Raw genomic sequence first — 17538 nt, 5'->3', positions numbered from 1 at the left:
CGATGGGTCAGGCAACATCTCTGGAGGAAAAGGATGGGCGACGTGTTGGGTCGGGACCCTTCTTTACGACCTGACATACATGCTGATGCTGGTTTGGGCAGCACAATGGCACAGTTGGTGGAGCTATAACCTCACAGCACCAGAGACCTGGGTTCCATCCTAACCTCGGGTGCTGGCTGTGTGGAGTTTACATGTTCTCCCCATTTTGCACCAGCTGCTCCAGTTTCCCATTTCCTCAAAGACGTATGGATTTGTAGGTTAATTGTTTTCTGTAAAAAAAAATTGCTCCTAACGTGTTGGGAGTGGATAAAAAAACTAGGATAACATAGAACTTGTGTGAACGGGTGTTTGATGGGTCAGCATAGACTCAGTGGGCTGAAAGGCCTGTTTCCATGCTGTATCTTTCAATCAAACAATTAAAAAAAAGACAGAAAGTGCTGGAGTAATTCAGCATCTCTGGCGAACATGGATAGGCGACGTTTTTGTGGTTGGGTCTGAAGAAGAGTCCTGACCCAAAACATCCCCCATTCCTTCTCTCCAGAGATGCTGCCTGTCCCGCTGAGTTACTCCAGCTTTTTGTGTCCATCTTCGATTGAAACCAGCATCTGCAGTTCGTTCCTTCACATCCCCTGTCCATGTTCTCCAGAGAAGGTGTTTAAGAAGGCACTGCAGATGCTGGAATTTCGAAGGTACACAAAAATGCTGGAGAAACTCAGCGGGTGCAGCAGCATCTATGGAGCGAAGGAAGAGTGAAGGTCTGAAGAAGGGTTTCGGCCCGAAATGTTGCCTATTTCCTTCGCTCCATAGATGCTGCTGCTTCCGCTGAGTTTCTCCAGCATTTTTGTGTACCTTCTCCAGAGAAGGGTTCTGACCCAAACATCGCCTGTCCATTCCCTCCACAGATGCTGCCTGACCCGCTAAGTTACCCCAACACTTGATGTCTTGCTGTACAGCTAATACCTTCCCAAGGTTTCTGTCAATATCGTGGTGTGATGGCAGTGAATGCCGTCAGTTTCTCTGCCATAATAGACTCGGTTTGTACTCGCTAGAATTCAGAAGATTGAGGGGGGATCTTATAGAAACTTACAAAATTCTTAAGGGGTTGGACAGGCTAGATGCAGGAAGATTATTCCAGATGTTGGGGAAGTCCAGAACTAGGGGTCACAGTTTACGGATAAGAGGGAAGTCTTTTAGGACCGAGATGAGAAAATCATTTTTTACACAGAGAGTGGTGAATCTGTGGAATTCTCTGCCACAGAAGGTAGTTGAGGCCACAGTTCATTGGCTATATTTAAGTGGGAGTTAGATGTGGCCCTTGTGGCTAAAGGGATCAGGGGGTATGGAGAGAAGGCAGGGATGGGATACTGAGTTGGATGATCAGCCATGATCATATCGAATGGTGGTGCAGGCTCGAAGGGCCGAATGGCCTACTCCTGCACCTATTTTCTATGTTTCTATGTTTCCATAATAACGGCAGAGTTAGGTCCACGGCCATTTTCTTCTTGTTGTCATTTGGAAGCCACTCCAAAGCTTCATTACCTTTAGTCTTTGGGGGGGGAAAAAATTACAATCTATGGGATCATGCAGCATGAAATTGCCTTTCTCAGTCGACTGTTTAACCTGTCCCTCTCTGGGGTGATGTGTGAGCCATCTAACACCAAACACTGCCTCATCTCCTCTCTCACTTGCCAGAACCCTCTCCAGAGACTTCTCTCAATATATTCTGTATTTTATGGGTATCTCTTACAACTACCAGAGGTTAAAAGGTTGATATGGTGCTATCCCTATCACTTAAATGATTTGATCCTTTTTTGTTAGCAAAAGCCCACTTAGCCATTTTAGCAATTGTTTAGGTATTTTGCAATAGATTGTAAAATCACTTCAGATTGCCTTGTCTTGTAAAAAGCTTTTAGCACATTACTGGAAAAAAAAACAATTTTACATTTGCCTGTAGCCATTTTGTCTATTTCCATTAGTTTACAGCTTAACCTTCATTCAGATGTGGAACTTCTAAAGGCTGGTATTAAACGGTGTGATTTTTTTTAACTATCTGCCATTGGTAATCCACATGCTCTTAAACTCCTGTTGGTGATGATTTAGCATTTGATTTGTTTTGTTTTCAATTTGAATTTTGCATGCTGTGTACCGAGTGTCCCGGAAATGAGATGGTCAAAACTTGGGCAGAAATGCCATGGGTCTGTCGCTAACTCCAGGGCACTGATTTTTATCTGCGGAGGGCGCTCAGCATCGCCAAGGACTGCTCTCACCCCAACCATGGACTGTTTACCCTCCTACCATCCGGGAGGCGCTACAGGTCTCTCCGTTGCCGAACCAGCAGGTCCAGGAACAGCTTCTTCCCGGCGGCTGTCACTCTACTCAACAACGTACCTCGGTGACTGCCAATCACCCCCCCACCCCCCGGACACTTATTATCACTTATTATTATTTATTTAAATCATTTGCTATGTCGCTCTTCCAGGGAGATGCTAAATGCATTTCGTTGTCTCTGTACTGTACACTGACAATGACAATTAAAATTGAATCTGAATCTGAATCTGAATCTGATCTGCAAGGAGTGCCCTGTCTTCCCTCTCTTGAACTGAGGGTAAACTGAGAGGCTTTACCCCTGACTCTCAGTCTGAAGAAGGTTCTCGTCCCGAAAAGAGGTCACCTATTCCTTTTCTCCAGAGATGCTGTCCGACCTGCTGAGTTACTCCAGCTTTTTGTGCCTATCTTCGGTTTAAAATCAGCATCTGTAGTTCCTTCCTACACATTATGAAGTGTACAGCTGATAAAATAGATCGAGTAAACCTGAACCTGCACAACAAATGTAAGTGGAGGGAAGGCAATTATATTCTTATGTTCAAAACAATTGATAACTGGGCGGCATGGTGGCGCAGCGGTAGAGTTCTTGGTTCTTGGTTTCTTGGTCCTCCAAAATATTCCAAATGGAATTTAAACTGGAGGTGGTGAAGGGAGGGCTTAAGCCAGAAAGGGTTATTGGGAAGAAAGAGCTACTTTAAATTTAGTTGTATCTAGTTGGGTAACTATAGTAGGGTGGAGATTATTCCATGCTTTTTAATTGAGCGGGGGAAGAACGAATTGCTGTACACATCTGTCTCTGTAGCTGGGTTCACAAATTGGATCGAATGCCCTCGTCTGCTCCTAATTGGTTTGGGTTTGGTGTAGGTCTTGTAGTCTATGTCGAGCTGACCATTTAACATTTTGTAAAAACAGGTCAAACGGTGAGCTTCACGTCCGTCTTCGACAGGGTTCCACCCCAGAGAATTCAGAAGTTACATTGCCAGACACCCGTGTTCTATCCATCTCCGTACAGACAGCGCCCGTAGTTTGTATGTTCTCCCCGTGACTACGTGGCTTTTCCCTGGCTACTCCGGTTTCCTCCCACGTTCCAAAGACGTACAGGTTTGTAGGTTAATTGGCCTTGGTAAAGATTGTAAATGATCCTGTGTGTACGGGGATTGCTGGTCGGCTTGTACTCGGAGGGCTGAAGAAGCCTGTGTCCGCACTATATCTCTTCTACTAAAAAATTAAGGACTGTCTTGAAAAATGTACGGAGAGTGGTTGGTGTGTAGGATAAACTTCAGGGCAATCAAGTCCAGGAAAAGCTATGGACTGGTCACAAATGTTAGATTCCGTATACGGAGATACAAGGACCCGCAGATGCTGAAATCCCGAGCAAAACACAAAGTGCTGGAGGGATTCAGCAGGTCAGCGGGTTTGGGACGTGGGAGGAGAGCTGACCACTCGGAGGTAGTCAATGCGGTCATGGTGGGGGGGACGTGCAAATTCCACACAGACAGTAGCTGAGGTCAGGAACAAACCTGGGTCTCTGGCGCTGTGAGGTAGCAACTCTACCAGCTGCATAGCTAGACTGCCTAAGACTTGGTTGTAACCCAATATCTTGTTTATCACCTGGGCTTCTGCCTGAAGCCTGGGCATTGAGGGCATTGAGGGCATTCTTGGTTTAAGGGTTACTGGTCTCTGGCATTGTATTTCACAACTTCAGTCCATCAGCAGACTGAATGACACCAAGGGGTGGAGAGAATGAAGTCGGCGTTCCTTGTGCGTGCCTTGCATTGGAATAACCAGATCGCGAATTAACACCGAATGCAATTTGACAATGTTTAAATGTCAATAACCTTTGCCTAATAGCCTGGCTTCATTAGTGTCCGTTTTTTTTTTTTAGCCAGTGGCTATTACCTGTCTGCCATGATGAGGAATAGGGTTCAAAGGTCAGCACAACTATGCATTACTCGGGCAATGACAGTTGTTAATAGTCCAGTCGCTCCCCCATGAAGATAATCAATGTGGCCATAAATTATCAATAGTGGAAATTGTCCCAAGAACTTGCTGCATTTTGCCGTTTGTTGTAGATCCTTAAAATGTGTTTAAGGATAAGAATGGTCATTTGCAGGTTTGCTTTGAAAAAATCTATTGAATAGGATTTGATTCTCATGAGACTGTGTTACAAGATTGTGTGTGGGCCCTGGTATACAGTGTATAACACAGAGAGAAATACTGCTCTTACTGTAATGCTGCCATGTGGAACAAGAGTTAGACTACCCAGCCAGATGAATATTGATTTCTCTAACTTCAAGTAACCCTTGCTTCCCCACTCTCTCTGTCCTAGTTCTCTGACTAGTTTCACTGTCCTCCTGATTAATTTTGCCTCATTGTCACCATCCCCTCAGCCACCAACAGGCCATTCTCCATGTATTTGAGCTTCGTCTGCTTTCATCTGTCCTTTTTTACACCTTACTCTTCCACATCTCTAGTCCCCCTCTCCCCTGACTCTCAGTCTAAAGAAACGACACTTGTTCCTTCTCTCCAGCGATGCTGCCTGTCCCGCTGTCCCTGTTACTCCAGCCTTTTGTGTCTATCTTCGGGTGTAAACCAGCATCTGCAGTTCCTTCCCACACAAGAGCTAGGCAGGTCCACAGTGCTTCAGGATGTTGACAATGATAAGCTGGCTGGCCTGGCTCACTAATAAGCTTGGGTGCTGAACGTATGCAAGGCAGGAGTTTATAACTTCAGATAATTCTGCATGCCTCACGTCCTATAGGGTAATAAGACCATAGAACAGTATGGTGGAGGAATTTTGTACATTTCTTGTTTTATACATATTTTTTATCCTGAATAAAGTTCATTTTTAGTTTAGAGATACAGCGCGCAAACAGGCCCTTCGGCCTACTGAGTCCGTGCCGTCCAGAGATGCCCGCACACTACGGACCACTTACAATTATACCAAGCCAATTAACCTATAAACCTGTACGTCTTTAGATTGTGGGAGGATGCCAGAGATCCCGGAAAAAAAACCCACGCAGGTCACGGGGAGAACGTACAAACTCCTTACAGACAAGGACCCATAGTCAGGATCGAACTGGGGTCTCTGGCGTTGTAAGGCAGCAACACCACAGCTGCCGTGCCGACCTATTCTGAGTTTAAAAAAAAAAGTATGATGAAAGAATGGGGCCTTTGGCCTACAATGGCCTTGCCGAACATGATGCCAAGCTAAACTAATCTCTCCTTTGTTTGCACAAGATCCATATCCATGTGCCTCTCGAAAAGCCTCTTAAACTCTGCTATCTCCACCTCTGCCCATTTTTTATTTTTTTTTAATTTCAAAATAGACTTTATTCAATTGATAAATATATACAATTCCTGAACCATTCGAACAAACAAAATTCATCCGACATTTTCGGAGACTACAAATTTTTTCAGTACAATTTTTTTAACATTTGTCAAATTCCACCAAACAGTCCCCCACCCGTGCCACTCTGTGGCCCCTGTCCAAGTAATAAATATATACAATGTGTGCACAGTGCGAAAATTCCATCCAACATTTTCGTAGGCTATAGAGATTGTTCAATACAGTTTATAAGTCTTTTAAATTCCACAAAAATGTCCCCCACCCGTGCCACTCATGTGGCCCCTTGGCATGGGATACCTTCCCTTAATTTAATTTGAGGGGCGTCTCCACCATACCGTGCCCCCCATGTCCAGCAGCGGAAGGACCCTAGACTGTGGCCCTCCCCCACCGAGCCTTGGCGTTGGCTGCACCAAGCTTCAGCGAGTCCCTTAGCACGTACTCCTGCAGTCTGCAGTGGGCCAGTCGGCAACATTCTCTGACGGACATCTCGCTCTGCTGGGTGGTGAGCAACGCTAGGGCAGACCAAAGAGCGTCTTTCACTGAGTTGATGACCCTCCAGCAGCACTCGATGTCAGCCTCTGAATGTGTCCCTGGGAACAGTCCGTAAATCACAGAGACCTCTGTGACGGAGCTGTTCGGGATAAATCGTTCCAGGGACCCTTTCATACTTCTCCAGACTCTTTTTGCAAATCCACACTCTGCAAAGAGGTGGGCAACCGTCTCCTCTCCATAGCAGCCGTCCCGAGGGCAGCGTGCGCTGGTAGTGAGGTTCCGACGGTGCAGGAAGGATCTAATTGTCACACTCATCTCCTTTAAGCTTTGTTCCTTTCACCTTAAAGCTATGCCGTCTAGTCCACCCTGGGGAAACTGTCCACCTCACGCCTCTCATAATTTTAAATACTTCTGTCAGGTCTCCCACCAACCCCTGATGTTCCAGAAAAAAACCCAATCTAAGTTTGTCCAATCTCTCCACACCGCTAATACCCTCTAATCCAGGCAGCATTCTGGTAAACCTCTTTGACATCTTCTCCATAACCTCCACATCTCTTCTTAATGTGATTAAGTATTGCACGCAATGCTCCAAATGTGGCCGTACCAAAGTCCTATAAAGCTGCAGCATGACTTCCTGACTTGCAATATTAATATGCCGTCTCTTAGCTTCATTTCAATATATTCCAAAGCAGTTTATGTACAATGAGGTGCTTTTGACATGTAGTCACCATTTCAACGTGGGAAATGTGGCAGCCAATTTTAGCATAGCAAAATAACACAGACAGCCATATGATAATGATCAGATAATGTAACTATGGGATAAATAATGATCAGAACATCAGGGATAAATCACTGACTCCTTTTTGAGCCATATAGTCACACAGCGTGGAATCTAATCCTTTGGCCCACTGAATCCGCACTGGCCATCAAACACACGTTTAAACTCATGCTGCACTAACCCCACACCATTCTTCCCACATTAAGTTTAGTTTAGTTTAGAGATACAGCGCGGAAACAGGCCCTTCAGCCCAGCGAGTCCACACCGACCAGCGATCCCCGCACATTAACACTTTCCCACACACAATAGGGACAATCTTACACATACAAAGGCCAATTAGCCTACAGACTTGTACATCTTGGGAGTGTGGGAGGAAACCGAAGATCTCGGAGAAAACCCACCCGGTCACGGGGAGAACGTACAAACTCCGGACAGACAGCACCCGTATTCTCCAGCGTTGCAAGCGCTGCAAGGCAACATGGCCGCCCGACTGTAGCCAGTATGGGTGTCAGGGGATATGGGGATAAGGGTGGGGGGGGGGGGGGGGGTGGCAAAAGGCTTATTTCCAAGTCTTCATTTCAAATATCACATCTCCAGCAAGCAGCTCTCTGAAAGTGTTGCACACAAGTATTGGACTTGAGGTTTGAGGTCATTTCACGGGAGTGGGGTTTGAACACACAACACCGTGAGTTGGAGGCGAGAGAGTTACCACCAAGAACCAGCTAGAAGAGATGGTCCTGCCCTGCGATAGGAAAGATATCATTGAGCTAGAAAGAGTTCAAAGGACAAAGGACATTTATTTTCACATACACCAATTGGTGCGGTGAAATTTGAGTTGCCATTACAGCACACAAATAAAATAAACACAACATTATAGAATTTAACATTAAACATAAAAAACATCCCCCCACAGCAGGATCAACGTTTCCCACTGTGAGGGAAGGCAGCAACGTTCAGTCCACTTCCTCCATGTTCACCCGTGGTCAGGGCCTATTCAGAGTAGATTTCCAAGGATGTTGCTGAGACTCGAGGGCCTGAGTTACAGGGGGGAGGCTGGGCAGGTTTGAGCTTAATTCCTGGACTGCAAGAGACTGAGGGACAATCTTATAGAGGTGTCTAAAACCATGAGGGGAATAGACAGGGTGAATGCACAGAGTATTTCACCCATGGTAATGGAATCAAAAGCCAGAGGACATGGATTTAACGTGAGAGGGGAAAGATGTAACAGGAAGCTGAGGGGCAACTTTTCCATACACGGTGATGAGTATATGAATGGTGGAATAACATATTTAAAAAAAACCCTTGGACAGTTATAAATGGATTGGAAATGTCTAGAGGGACGTGCCAAACGTGGGCAAATGGGATATCGTGGTCTACATGGACGGGTCATGTCAAAGGGCCTATTTTTGTGCTGTATGACTACGATGTCATCTGTAGAAGCTGGGGAAGAAAGTGTTCTAGTTGGTCAAATCTCACAAAACCTCTGCTTATCTTTGAGAGCCCCTGAATCTTGCATGTTACTGAACAGTGCTTTAGCTGTCTGAGCTCCGTTAAAGATGCTGTTTACTTCTCGAAGCGAGGGTGCAAATTCGGAATAAGCAGATAGATATTCAACATTAAAAAAGGCACTTAGCAGGTCAAGATGCATCCATGGAGGCAGAGAAAATGTTGATGTTTCAGATCAAGTACCCTTCATCAGAACTTAAAAGTGGGAAAACAAATGTGTTTTAAGTTGCAGAGAAAGGGGAGGATGGGCAGACTAGAAGGAATATTCAGGAACAGCTTCTTCCCCTCTGTTATCAGGCTTCCGAATGGTCTTGCCATAAGCTAGGGTACTGTCAGATCCTCATTGCAGACATTGAACTTTGTCTATGGAAATGGTGCAGTTAATAGATGCAGGAGCAGGCCATTCGGCCCTTCAAGCCAGCACCACCATTCAATGTGATCATGGCTGATCATCCCCAATCAGTACCCCGTTCCTGCCTTCTCCCCATATCCCCTGACTCCGCTATTTTTAAAAGCCCTATCTAGCTCTCTCTTGGAAGCATTCAGAGAACCTGCCCCACCGCCCTCTTGTTGCAATGCTGAGAACTATATGTAGTCCTATCTGATTTGATTGCATAGCATGCAAAACAAAGCTTTTCACCAGGCCTCGGTACAATAATAAACATAAGCCTAATGATGATAGGGTGCAAACCAATGTTGTCTGGGTGACAATTAGTTTAAAAGCCATTGGAGACTGAAAAAAAACCCCAAATTGAAACTGAAATTTTCAATAGAGAGCAATAACCAAGGGTCGTTCGTGAAATTGTTAATTACATTATTGAGAGCTGCACGTACCCAGATGAAGTCCAACTCCTCAAAATGACATTGCGTACTTGTGGAACAATGTAGACTATAAATGATAGAGTGCTCAGAGTGGGATGGAGAATTGAAAGAACAGATGATGCAAGCCCAGGGTCATCTTTGTGGACTGAACAAAGTACTACTGCAAAGCAATAACTCAGTCATTGTTTTTTTTGCCAGTGTAGAGAGGAACGCCTCTCCATTCTGCCCGCAAGGACAACCCTGAGCTGTCGGGAGCATTGTGTTGCATTCAATGCTCGTGACATGGTCTTCTCTACACTTTTGTTCCTCCCTCTTGCTCTGGTGTCCTGTGTGTAACTCAGTACCAAACTCTAAGAAACTTTATATAACACTCTACCAAATATCTGAAGTAACCGTATACCAGTCACTAGCAGCAGCTGGTGCACTGTATGTAATTTGCTGGTAGCCATCTGCTGGCTTGTGCAGAACTGAATTGCCTTGTAGAAGTCATTGCCAACTATCCAATGCCCTCTGTTTAACTCGCTGCCAACCATCTGTTGTTCCATGTATAATACCCGACCAGCCATCGAGTGCCCTTGTAACTGGCTGCCAGTTGTCAAGTGCCCCATGCATAATTCACTACTCGTACTCTTAATACCCTGCTTATAGATTATTGCCAGTTCTCTAGTGCCATGTGTACAATCTTGTCCCAGCTCCCTTATGCCATGCCATGCATATAACTCACAATTGGAAATCCAGAGCTTATAACCAATTGACCAATTGTACTTGTGCCATGACAGAAACATAGAAACATAGAAAATAGGTGCAGGAGTAGGCCATTCGGCCCTTCGAGCCTGCACCGCCATTTAACATGATCATGGCTGATCATCCAACTCAGTATCCTGTACCTGCCTTCTCTCCATACCCCCTGATCCCTTTAGCCACAAGGGCCACATCTAACTCCCTCTTAAATATAGCCAATGAACTGGCCTCAACTACCTTCTGCAGCAGAGAATTCCAGAGATTCACAACAAAGAACTGCAGGAGATGTTGGTTTAAAAAAAAAAACTCACAAAGTGCAGGAGTAACTCAGAGGGCCAGGCAGCATCTCTGGAGAACTTGGATAGGTGGTGTTTTGGGTTGAGATCCTTCTTCAGATCTTCTGAAGAAGGTTCCCGACGCAAAATGCCACCTGCTCATGTTATCCAGAGATGCTGCCTGACCCTCTGAGTTACTCCTGCACTTTGTGTCCTTTTTAAAAAAAATATCAAGGCACTTAGCCTGCTTCTATGTTGTACACACTGCTGCCTCTATTGATGTGAATTGTAGATAGAGGATAGTCACAGATAGTCATGAAGTCATAAGGCTTGGAAACAGCCCAATTCATCCATGTAGACTCTCCATCCGAAATCAAGAGCGAACTCTCTCTTTCAAGAGAGAGTTAGATTCAGCTCTTAGGGCTAAAGGAATTAAGGGATGTGGGGGAAAAAGCTGGAACGGAGTACTGATTTTGGATGATCAGCCATGATCATATTGAATGGCGGTGCTGGCTCGAGGGGCCAATTAAAAAAAAAAAATGTTTTCTATGTTTCTATTTTTCTAAATTGCCCAATCTATGTTAGTCCCATTTGGCCCCTATCCCTCTAAACCATTCCTTCCCACATAGCCATCCAAGTCCTGGAGTAATCAAGAGTAAATCCTTCATGCAGAAACAATCTCTATAGAAGAGAAAGATCCTGCTTCAGCATCTTGTGTACTTTTGTTGGCCTAAAGGGCCCAGGACTTGAAGGGCTCAACGCGATTACAGCTCCTGTTCACAGTGTAGCTGGTGAGGAGTAATATATTTGTGGACATCGAGTACTAGGTTGGATTTTGCCATGCCACTCACTGCGAATGGGCAGATACTGTGGCGAAGTTAAAAAAAACTGAATATCAATAATTAATTTTAAAAATCATGAAAGAACTGAATGCCATAGTGTAGTGGATAGTGGAATGAAAGACGTCTCTTAAAAATATAACACAAACTATGTTTTTTTACCACTTATCTCTGCAGATCGGGAATGTTGCATAGACTCGAGGATCTGAGGTATAGGGAGAGGTTGAGCAGGCTAGGACTTTATTCCCTGGAGTGCAGGAGGATGAGGGGTGATCTTATAGAGGTGTATAAGATCATGAGAGGAATAGATTGGGTAAATGTGCAGTCTTTTACCCCTTGACTAGGGGAACCAAGAACTACAGGACGTACAGAGCCATCCATAATTTTTGGGACAAAGATCCATCATTTATTTATTTGCCTCTGTACTCCACTAGTGATGCAGTGGAGGCAGTGATTCAAATCCACTATGGACACTGTAAATTAATTATAGTTAGTGCTTCCTTATTTTCGTACACAGAAAGGTGGCGGTACATGTTATTAAAATACATATACGGGGCGGCATGGTGGCACAACGGTAGAACTACTGCCTTATAGCGCCAGACACCAGGGTTCGATCCTGACTACATGTGCTGTCTGTCCGGAGTTCGTACGTTCCCCTCGTGACCTGCGTGGGGTTTTTCCGAGATCTTCGGTTTCTTCTCACACTCCAAAGACGTACAGGTTTGTCGGTGAATTGGCTTGGTGTAAATGTAAAACTGGCCCTAGCATGTGTTAATGTGCGGGGATCGCTAGTCAGTGCGGACTCGGTGAGGCGAAGGGCCTACAGTATTTCCGCGCCAGTATCTCTGAACGGAACTAAATTAAATTAGAACTAAATACAAGTCATGTGGCCGTAAAACAAAATAATGACATTTAACCTTTTAGAGGTGTCGATACGTCGTATTGCAGCATTCCGTCACAAGTTGTATTAATCTGAGATCTCAAGAACAACGATAAATTAGGTGGATTAATTTTCTGTTTAATTTCTCAATGGAGTGATGGGAATTGGCCAGGACATCTCTCCTTTTCTTCCTTGAGTTAATTTTGTCCACTTGAGACAAGACTACCGTGAACTTTTTAATCAGCAAGATGGTAGCCCATAGGGAAGTGTTACCTCCCTGCACTGCACTGAGGTGCCAATTACGATTAGGTAGAGTTAACCTCATGAAATGCTTATGCCACTATTGAGCCAAGGAAGGCTATTACCTAATAGGCATGAGAATCAGTTACATCATCCTGGGAGTGGAAGATGCTTCAATGGATTGCTTTATGATCCCGGAAGATGCAATATTCCAGATGACGCAGGCAAATCTATGACTCTGAAATAAAAGTCGGGAGTAAAATAATATTTCTTCAAATGAATAAAACGTTCAATCTTTGGAATTCTTCTGCGTCACACAAACTGAAACCAAAGTGTAAATACGTGGAGATAATTTGTCCCAGATTCTGTTTAGCAATCTGTTCTGTATAAATTAGGATGTATCAGAGAGAGATAAAGAGAAATACTGGATAATTTAACCAAATTATGCCTTGAGGACTCCATAGGCTTCTGGAGTTTATTGAGCATCTGTAACGTCCAGCTCTATAATCCATGGACACATTTTGTTCGGTAACATTCTTGTGATGTGCCTTGTGCTGTTTTGCTATGTCAAAGATGCTAACATACGAAACAGGAGTAGAAGTGGGCCACTTGGCCTCTTGAGCCCGCTCAGCTATTCGGTAACATTGCAGTTGAGCAAAACTACAAAAGTGCTCGGAGTAACCCAGCGGGTCAAGCAGCAACTCTGGAGGAAATGGATAGATAGCGTTTCAGGTTGGGACCCTTCTTCATACTCTGTGATTGAAAAGGGGACCCAACGATATGTCACATATTGATTCCATTCACAGGTGCCGCCCGACACACTAAAATAATTCCAGCACTTTGAGGTTTGCTCAAGATTCCAGCATCTGCAGTTCCTTGTGCCGAGGATGTAGTTGATCCAAACGTGGCCTCAATGCCACTCTCCTGCTTTCTCTCCGTAACCCCAGCTGTTTTAGAAACACGCATTATTGTGGTTGATAATTTCCTTGAAGTTAGATGTGAAATATTTGTCTCTTGAAATTCCCCACAGGGGAATTTACTTCTCTCAAAGATGTGGGGTAAAGATATTGGGGGTTGTTAAGGAGGATATGACCCATCTAACCCATTAGCTTAGTCACCTTCTCTATTCTGATCTCTTCCTGAGTATAATTTGCTATATTTAAGAGGGAGTTAGATGTGGCCCTTGTGGCTAACGGGATCAGGGGGTATGGAGAGAAGGCAGGTAAGGGATACTGAGTTGGATGATCAGCCATGATCATATTGAATGGCGGTGCAGGCTCGAAGGGCCGAATGGCCTACTCCTGCACCTATTTTCTATGTTTCTATATTTCTATAATGCAATTATTACCTGTTGGAAAGTAATTTCAGTGGGATTTGATTTCTTTTCATAAGGTATATCTATGTTTTCCTCTAGGCTGTGCCTTCCTTACCTACTGTGCAAGAGAATCAGCTATCAAGGCACAGAATGCATTACATGAGCAGAAGACACTGCCTGGGGTAAGTGAGGCTTTTATGTTATTTGTTTTTGCAGATAAAAACTGGATTCTGATGCCTTTTGTTATTCGGCATGAGGCTTGACAGACCTGAAGCAAAGTCGCTGCTTGTTTACAATTGAGTGTGGCTCGAAGACGTACTTTCCTGGCGTCTCCAATGTAATTAATATAAAGTAGGTGCCCCTCCGGGATCATTTTTGTCTGGGTAACTGCGGGAGATTATGATTAGAGGGCCGTTTACGTGGCCAGCTATTTTTGCTTTCTATTAACATTGCAGGTTTTCAATGCGACCAATTTAGGTGTAATTTAGACAATGCTCACAAAACTGTAGGGACCGGTCTTTGCACTTGTTTGAAGTACTATTCCAATTCCAACCCTTGGTCTGAGATGAGCTGGATCTATCTCCCTGTGCTGGTACACAGCTTAGCTGAACAAAGAACTCGCAATTATACCTGACGGGCAGACATTGAAACACAGAAACATAGAAAATGGGTGTAAGAAAGTAGGCCATTCGGCCCTTCGAGCCAGCGCCGCCATTCAATATGATCATGGCTGATCATCCGGAATCGGTACCCTGTTCCTGTTTTCTCCTTATATTCCTTGCTTCTGTTAGCCCTCAGAGCTATATCTAACTTTCTCATGAATACATCAACACCAGGCACCAGATACATCAGACACCTGCCTTACCTAACGTGTCCAAAAATCTTCCATGGGGATGCCTGAGCAAATTCCATAGAAACAAAGATGATTTTGGATGATCAGCCACGATCCTATTGAATAGTGGTGCTGGCCCGAAAGGCCGAATGGCCTACTCCTGCACCTATTTTCTATGTTTCTAAATCAAGGCATTGTCTGTCCATATAGATTTTAAAGGATCCTTCGGGGAACATTCCTGATTGGCCTGGGTGGCATTTAATTCCTTTCCCCAGACAATCTTTCACCCAAACCAGTTAAAATAAGCAGATAACTTAGTTTTGCTCCTTGGTAAAGTTGCGGACTCCTTCGCTATAATTGACGTGACATTCACATACAACAGGGTAGGTCTTTGCCTCTCCGAATGGCTTGTTATTTGTGAAATTCCGTGTAGCGGTAAGGAGCTGCGAGCCTTTGTGAGTTTTCCTTCGGACAGTTAACTGCTGTGTATCAGGTTTCCCGATAGATTTAACCACCTTGGAATCCAAGAAGAAGTCAATTCAGTGTATCAGTGGCTTGGTTATTGGTGTACTGGGACTAGAAACAGTGAAATAACACAAGGTAAATGCATGCTATCCACTTACAACCCTTGTCTTGCTGTTCACGTCTAGCCAGAGATAACAGTTGTCCTGTGAAACTGCAGCACAAGAATTGGAAAATATAATGTGTGTGGTTTCAGCTGCCTAGATTGTAAGTTCTGGAATTTCTTTCTTAAACTCTTCGTCTGTCCTTAAAACCTATCTCTACAACCAAGTCTCTCGTTCGTCTGTCCCAATATGTGACTTTAGGTCGGATTTAGCTTGAAAGGCAGTTGGCAAAGTATCTAGGGACTTTTGGCCAAGTTAACGACGCCGCAGTATTTGATGCAAGTCGTCTTTGATGGTCTTGGTGGACAATTATTGATATGTCTTCTGTGTGATTCCTTTCCCACTTCTCAGCTTGTCCTGAGTGGCTTTGAGGAGTGGGAACATTTGGTTCACTTCAATGAAAATTATGAGGTGTGTTCTCAGTCCGTCGATAGTCGAAGAGTTAGATACTCCGGTTTTGGCTTTTTTTTCCATCGTAACTTTGTGTAGAGTCAGAGGAGCAACGACGTCCCTCCTGGTATTACAGGGCACTGGACACGTGCTAACCTGAGCTGTTCCTTCCCAACCCCATTCTCCTCCCTCACCTCCGAGAACCTAACAGTGGTCTGCTGCTAACATGGTGGTCCACCAAGAATGGGGGAGACCTATGTCCCCGATCAGGGAGCTGCCTTTCAATGTAGCGCTCCATAGCCAGGGTGAAACTCCTGATTTTGGATGCTGTTTTGTTCATTGGCTTTGGTGTGCATGGAATTGTAATTGTATAGTCCAGGCTGGTAAGTAAATGCATCTGATCAATTCAGATTCAGATTCAAACTTTATTGTCATTGTGCCGTGTACAGTACAGAGACAACGAAATGCAGTTAGCATCTCCCTAGAAGAGCGACATAGAATATGAGTAATAAATAAATATATTGAAAGGTAGTTGGCAAAGTATCTAGGGAGGGGGGGGGGGGGTGATTGGCAATCACCGAGGTACAGTGTTGAGTAATGTAACAGCCGCAGGGAAGAAGCTGTTCCTGGACCTGCTGGTCCGGCAACGGAGAGACCTGTAGCGCCTCCCGGATGGGAGGAGGGTAAACAGTCTGTGGTTGGGGTGAAAGCAGTCCTTGACGATGCAGAGCGCCCTTCACAGACATCGCTTGCTTTGGACAGACTCAATGGAGGGGAGTGAGGAACCGGTGATGCGTTGGGCAATTGGGCAATGATGGCTAGCTGGATATTCTGGACCTTTGCTTCAACTATTTTGAAGGAAATGACAGATGACATCTATGGAAAATTCAGGTTACAGAGGTTAAAATTCCCTCCTTCATTTCTAATGTTCTTTGGTTAACCGAGACTTGCCCAGATGCATAAAGGGGAAGAACTCAGATGCTGTCAATTGAAATTAAAATGGAAAATCTGGCATAAAACCCCTTTCATCATCTTCTCCCTTGCCATGCAAGTGTGTGGAAAGCGGACAAACTGATCAGAACTGAAGCTGCAAGGATATTGTTCTTTAATGGAGCAATAAAGAAGGACAAGTTGGGCAGAAGGGCTGTAAGACTCTATAAATGGCAGATGCTGGTTTATACCAAAGCTGGTATAAACAAAGTGCTGGAGTAACTGAGCAGGTCAGGCAGCATCTGTGGAGGAAAAGGATGGGTGACGTTTTGGGTCGGGCCTTCTTCAGACCAAACGTGAGAGTGGAAGAGGTTGGAGGGAGGGGCTGAAGAGATGGAAACGAGAAAAGTTCTCCATTGGATCCATCTTGAGATCACACCTTCCCTCGCCAAAAATGAGCCTTCCCTATTTGTGATTAGTTTTCCCCAAGTCATTGAGCTGGATGAAATCATCATTGTGAGTATAGAATGGGAAACCTCCTTCCAGCTCTCAGTCATTTAACTCGCATTTGTGGGTTTGGGGAAAATGTATCACATTAATGTTATGTGCTGACGACCTGGTCGATATGTACATCACCAGATGAATCCCTTCACTCATGCTCTGAGCCTGTGTAGTGAATGGACAATAGGCCCAGTGAGAAGTAGTCATACAGCATGGAAACAGGCCCTTTGGCCCAACTTGCCCATACCGACCAACATGCCCCATCTACACCAGTCCTATCTGCCTGCGTTTGGCTCATATCTCTCTAAACCTATCCTATCTATGCACCTCTCTAAATTTTCTTGGAAGACTTTGAACAATGGTTTCCAATCAAATCATCTTCCCTGTTCTTATCCATCGCCTTATTGCAGTCCTGCTCTTATTCCATCTCTCCCCCATCAGATGATTGCCTTTGAAGTCTCAGCCAGTCTCCCCATCTCAATCAACCATCATAGCAAAAGCCCCTGGATGTCTTCCTCTGCCCAGAGCCCTTTGAAGCAAGGGCCACTGCTGCCTCTTCCACCGTGCATTGCATAGGGCACAATGTATCTCCACCCTTGCCTCACTTCCCAGCTACTGCAGCAGCCTGGTCATCTACAGACCCTGCTGACCATCTCCCTTCACCGCCACCCAACACACCCCTGGCCCAACTCACAGG

General features: G+C 44.8%; 1 protein-coding gene across 5 annotated transcripts in view; it reads left to right on the top strand.

Moving 5' to 3' along the window:
* The window catches only part of celf5 (CUGBP Elav-like family member 5), a 429104-nt gene that overhangs the window by 28654 nt on the left and 382912 nt on the right, over positions 1-17538 (top strand). For all 5 annotated transcript variants that reach the window (XM_033046941.1, XM_033046938.1, XM_033046940.1 and 2 more), the window contains exon 2: positions 13662-13744. In XM_033046941.1, coding sequence (XP_032902832.1) covers positions 13662-13744 — 83 coding nt within the window. The remainder of the gene's footprint in view (positions 1-13661; positions 13745-17538) is intronic.

The sequence above is a fragment of the Amblyraja radiata genome, chromosome 29, assembly GCF_010909765.2.
Source record: "Amblyraja radiata isolate CabotCenter1 chromosome 29, sAmbRad1.1.pri, whole genome shotgun sequence".
NCBI lineage: Eukaryota > Metazoa > Chordata > Chondrichthyes > Rajiformes > Rajidae > Amblyraja > Amblyraja radiata.
This window is presented reverse-complemented; position numbering and strand designations above follow the sequence as displayed.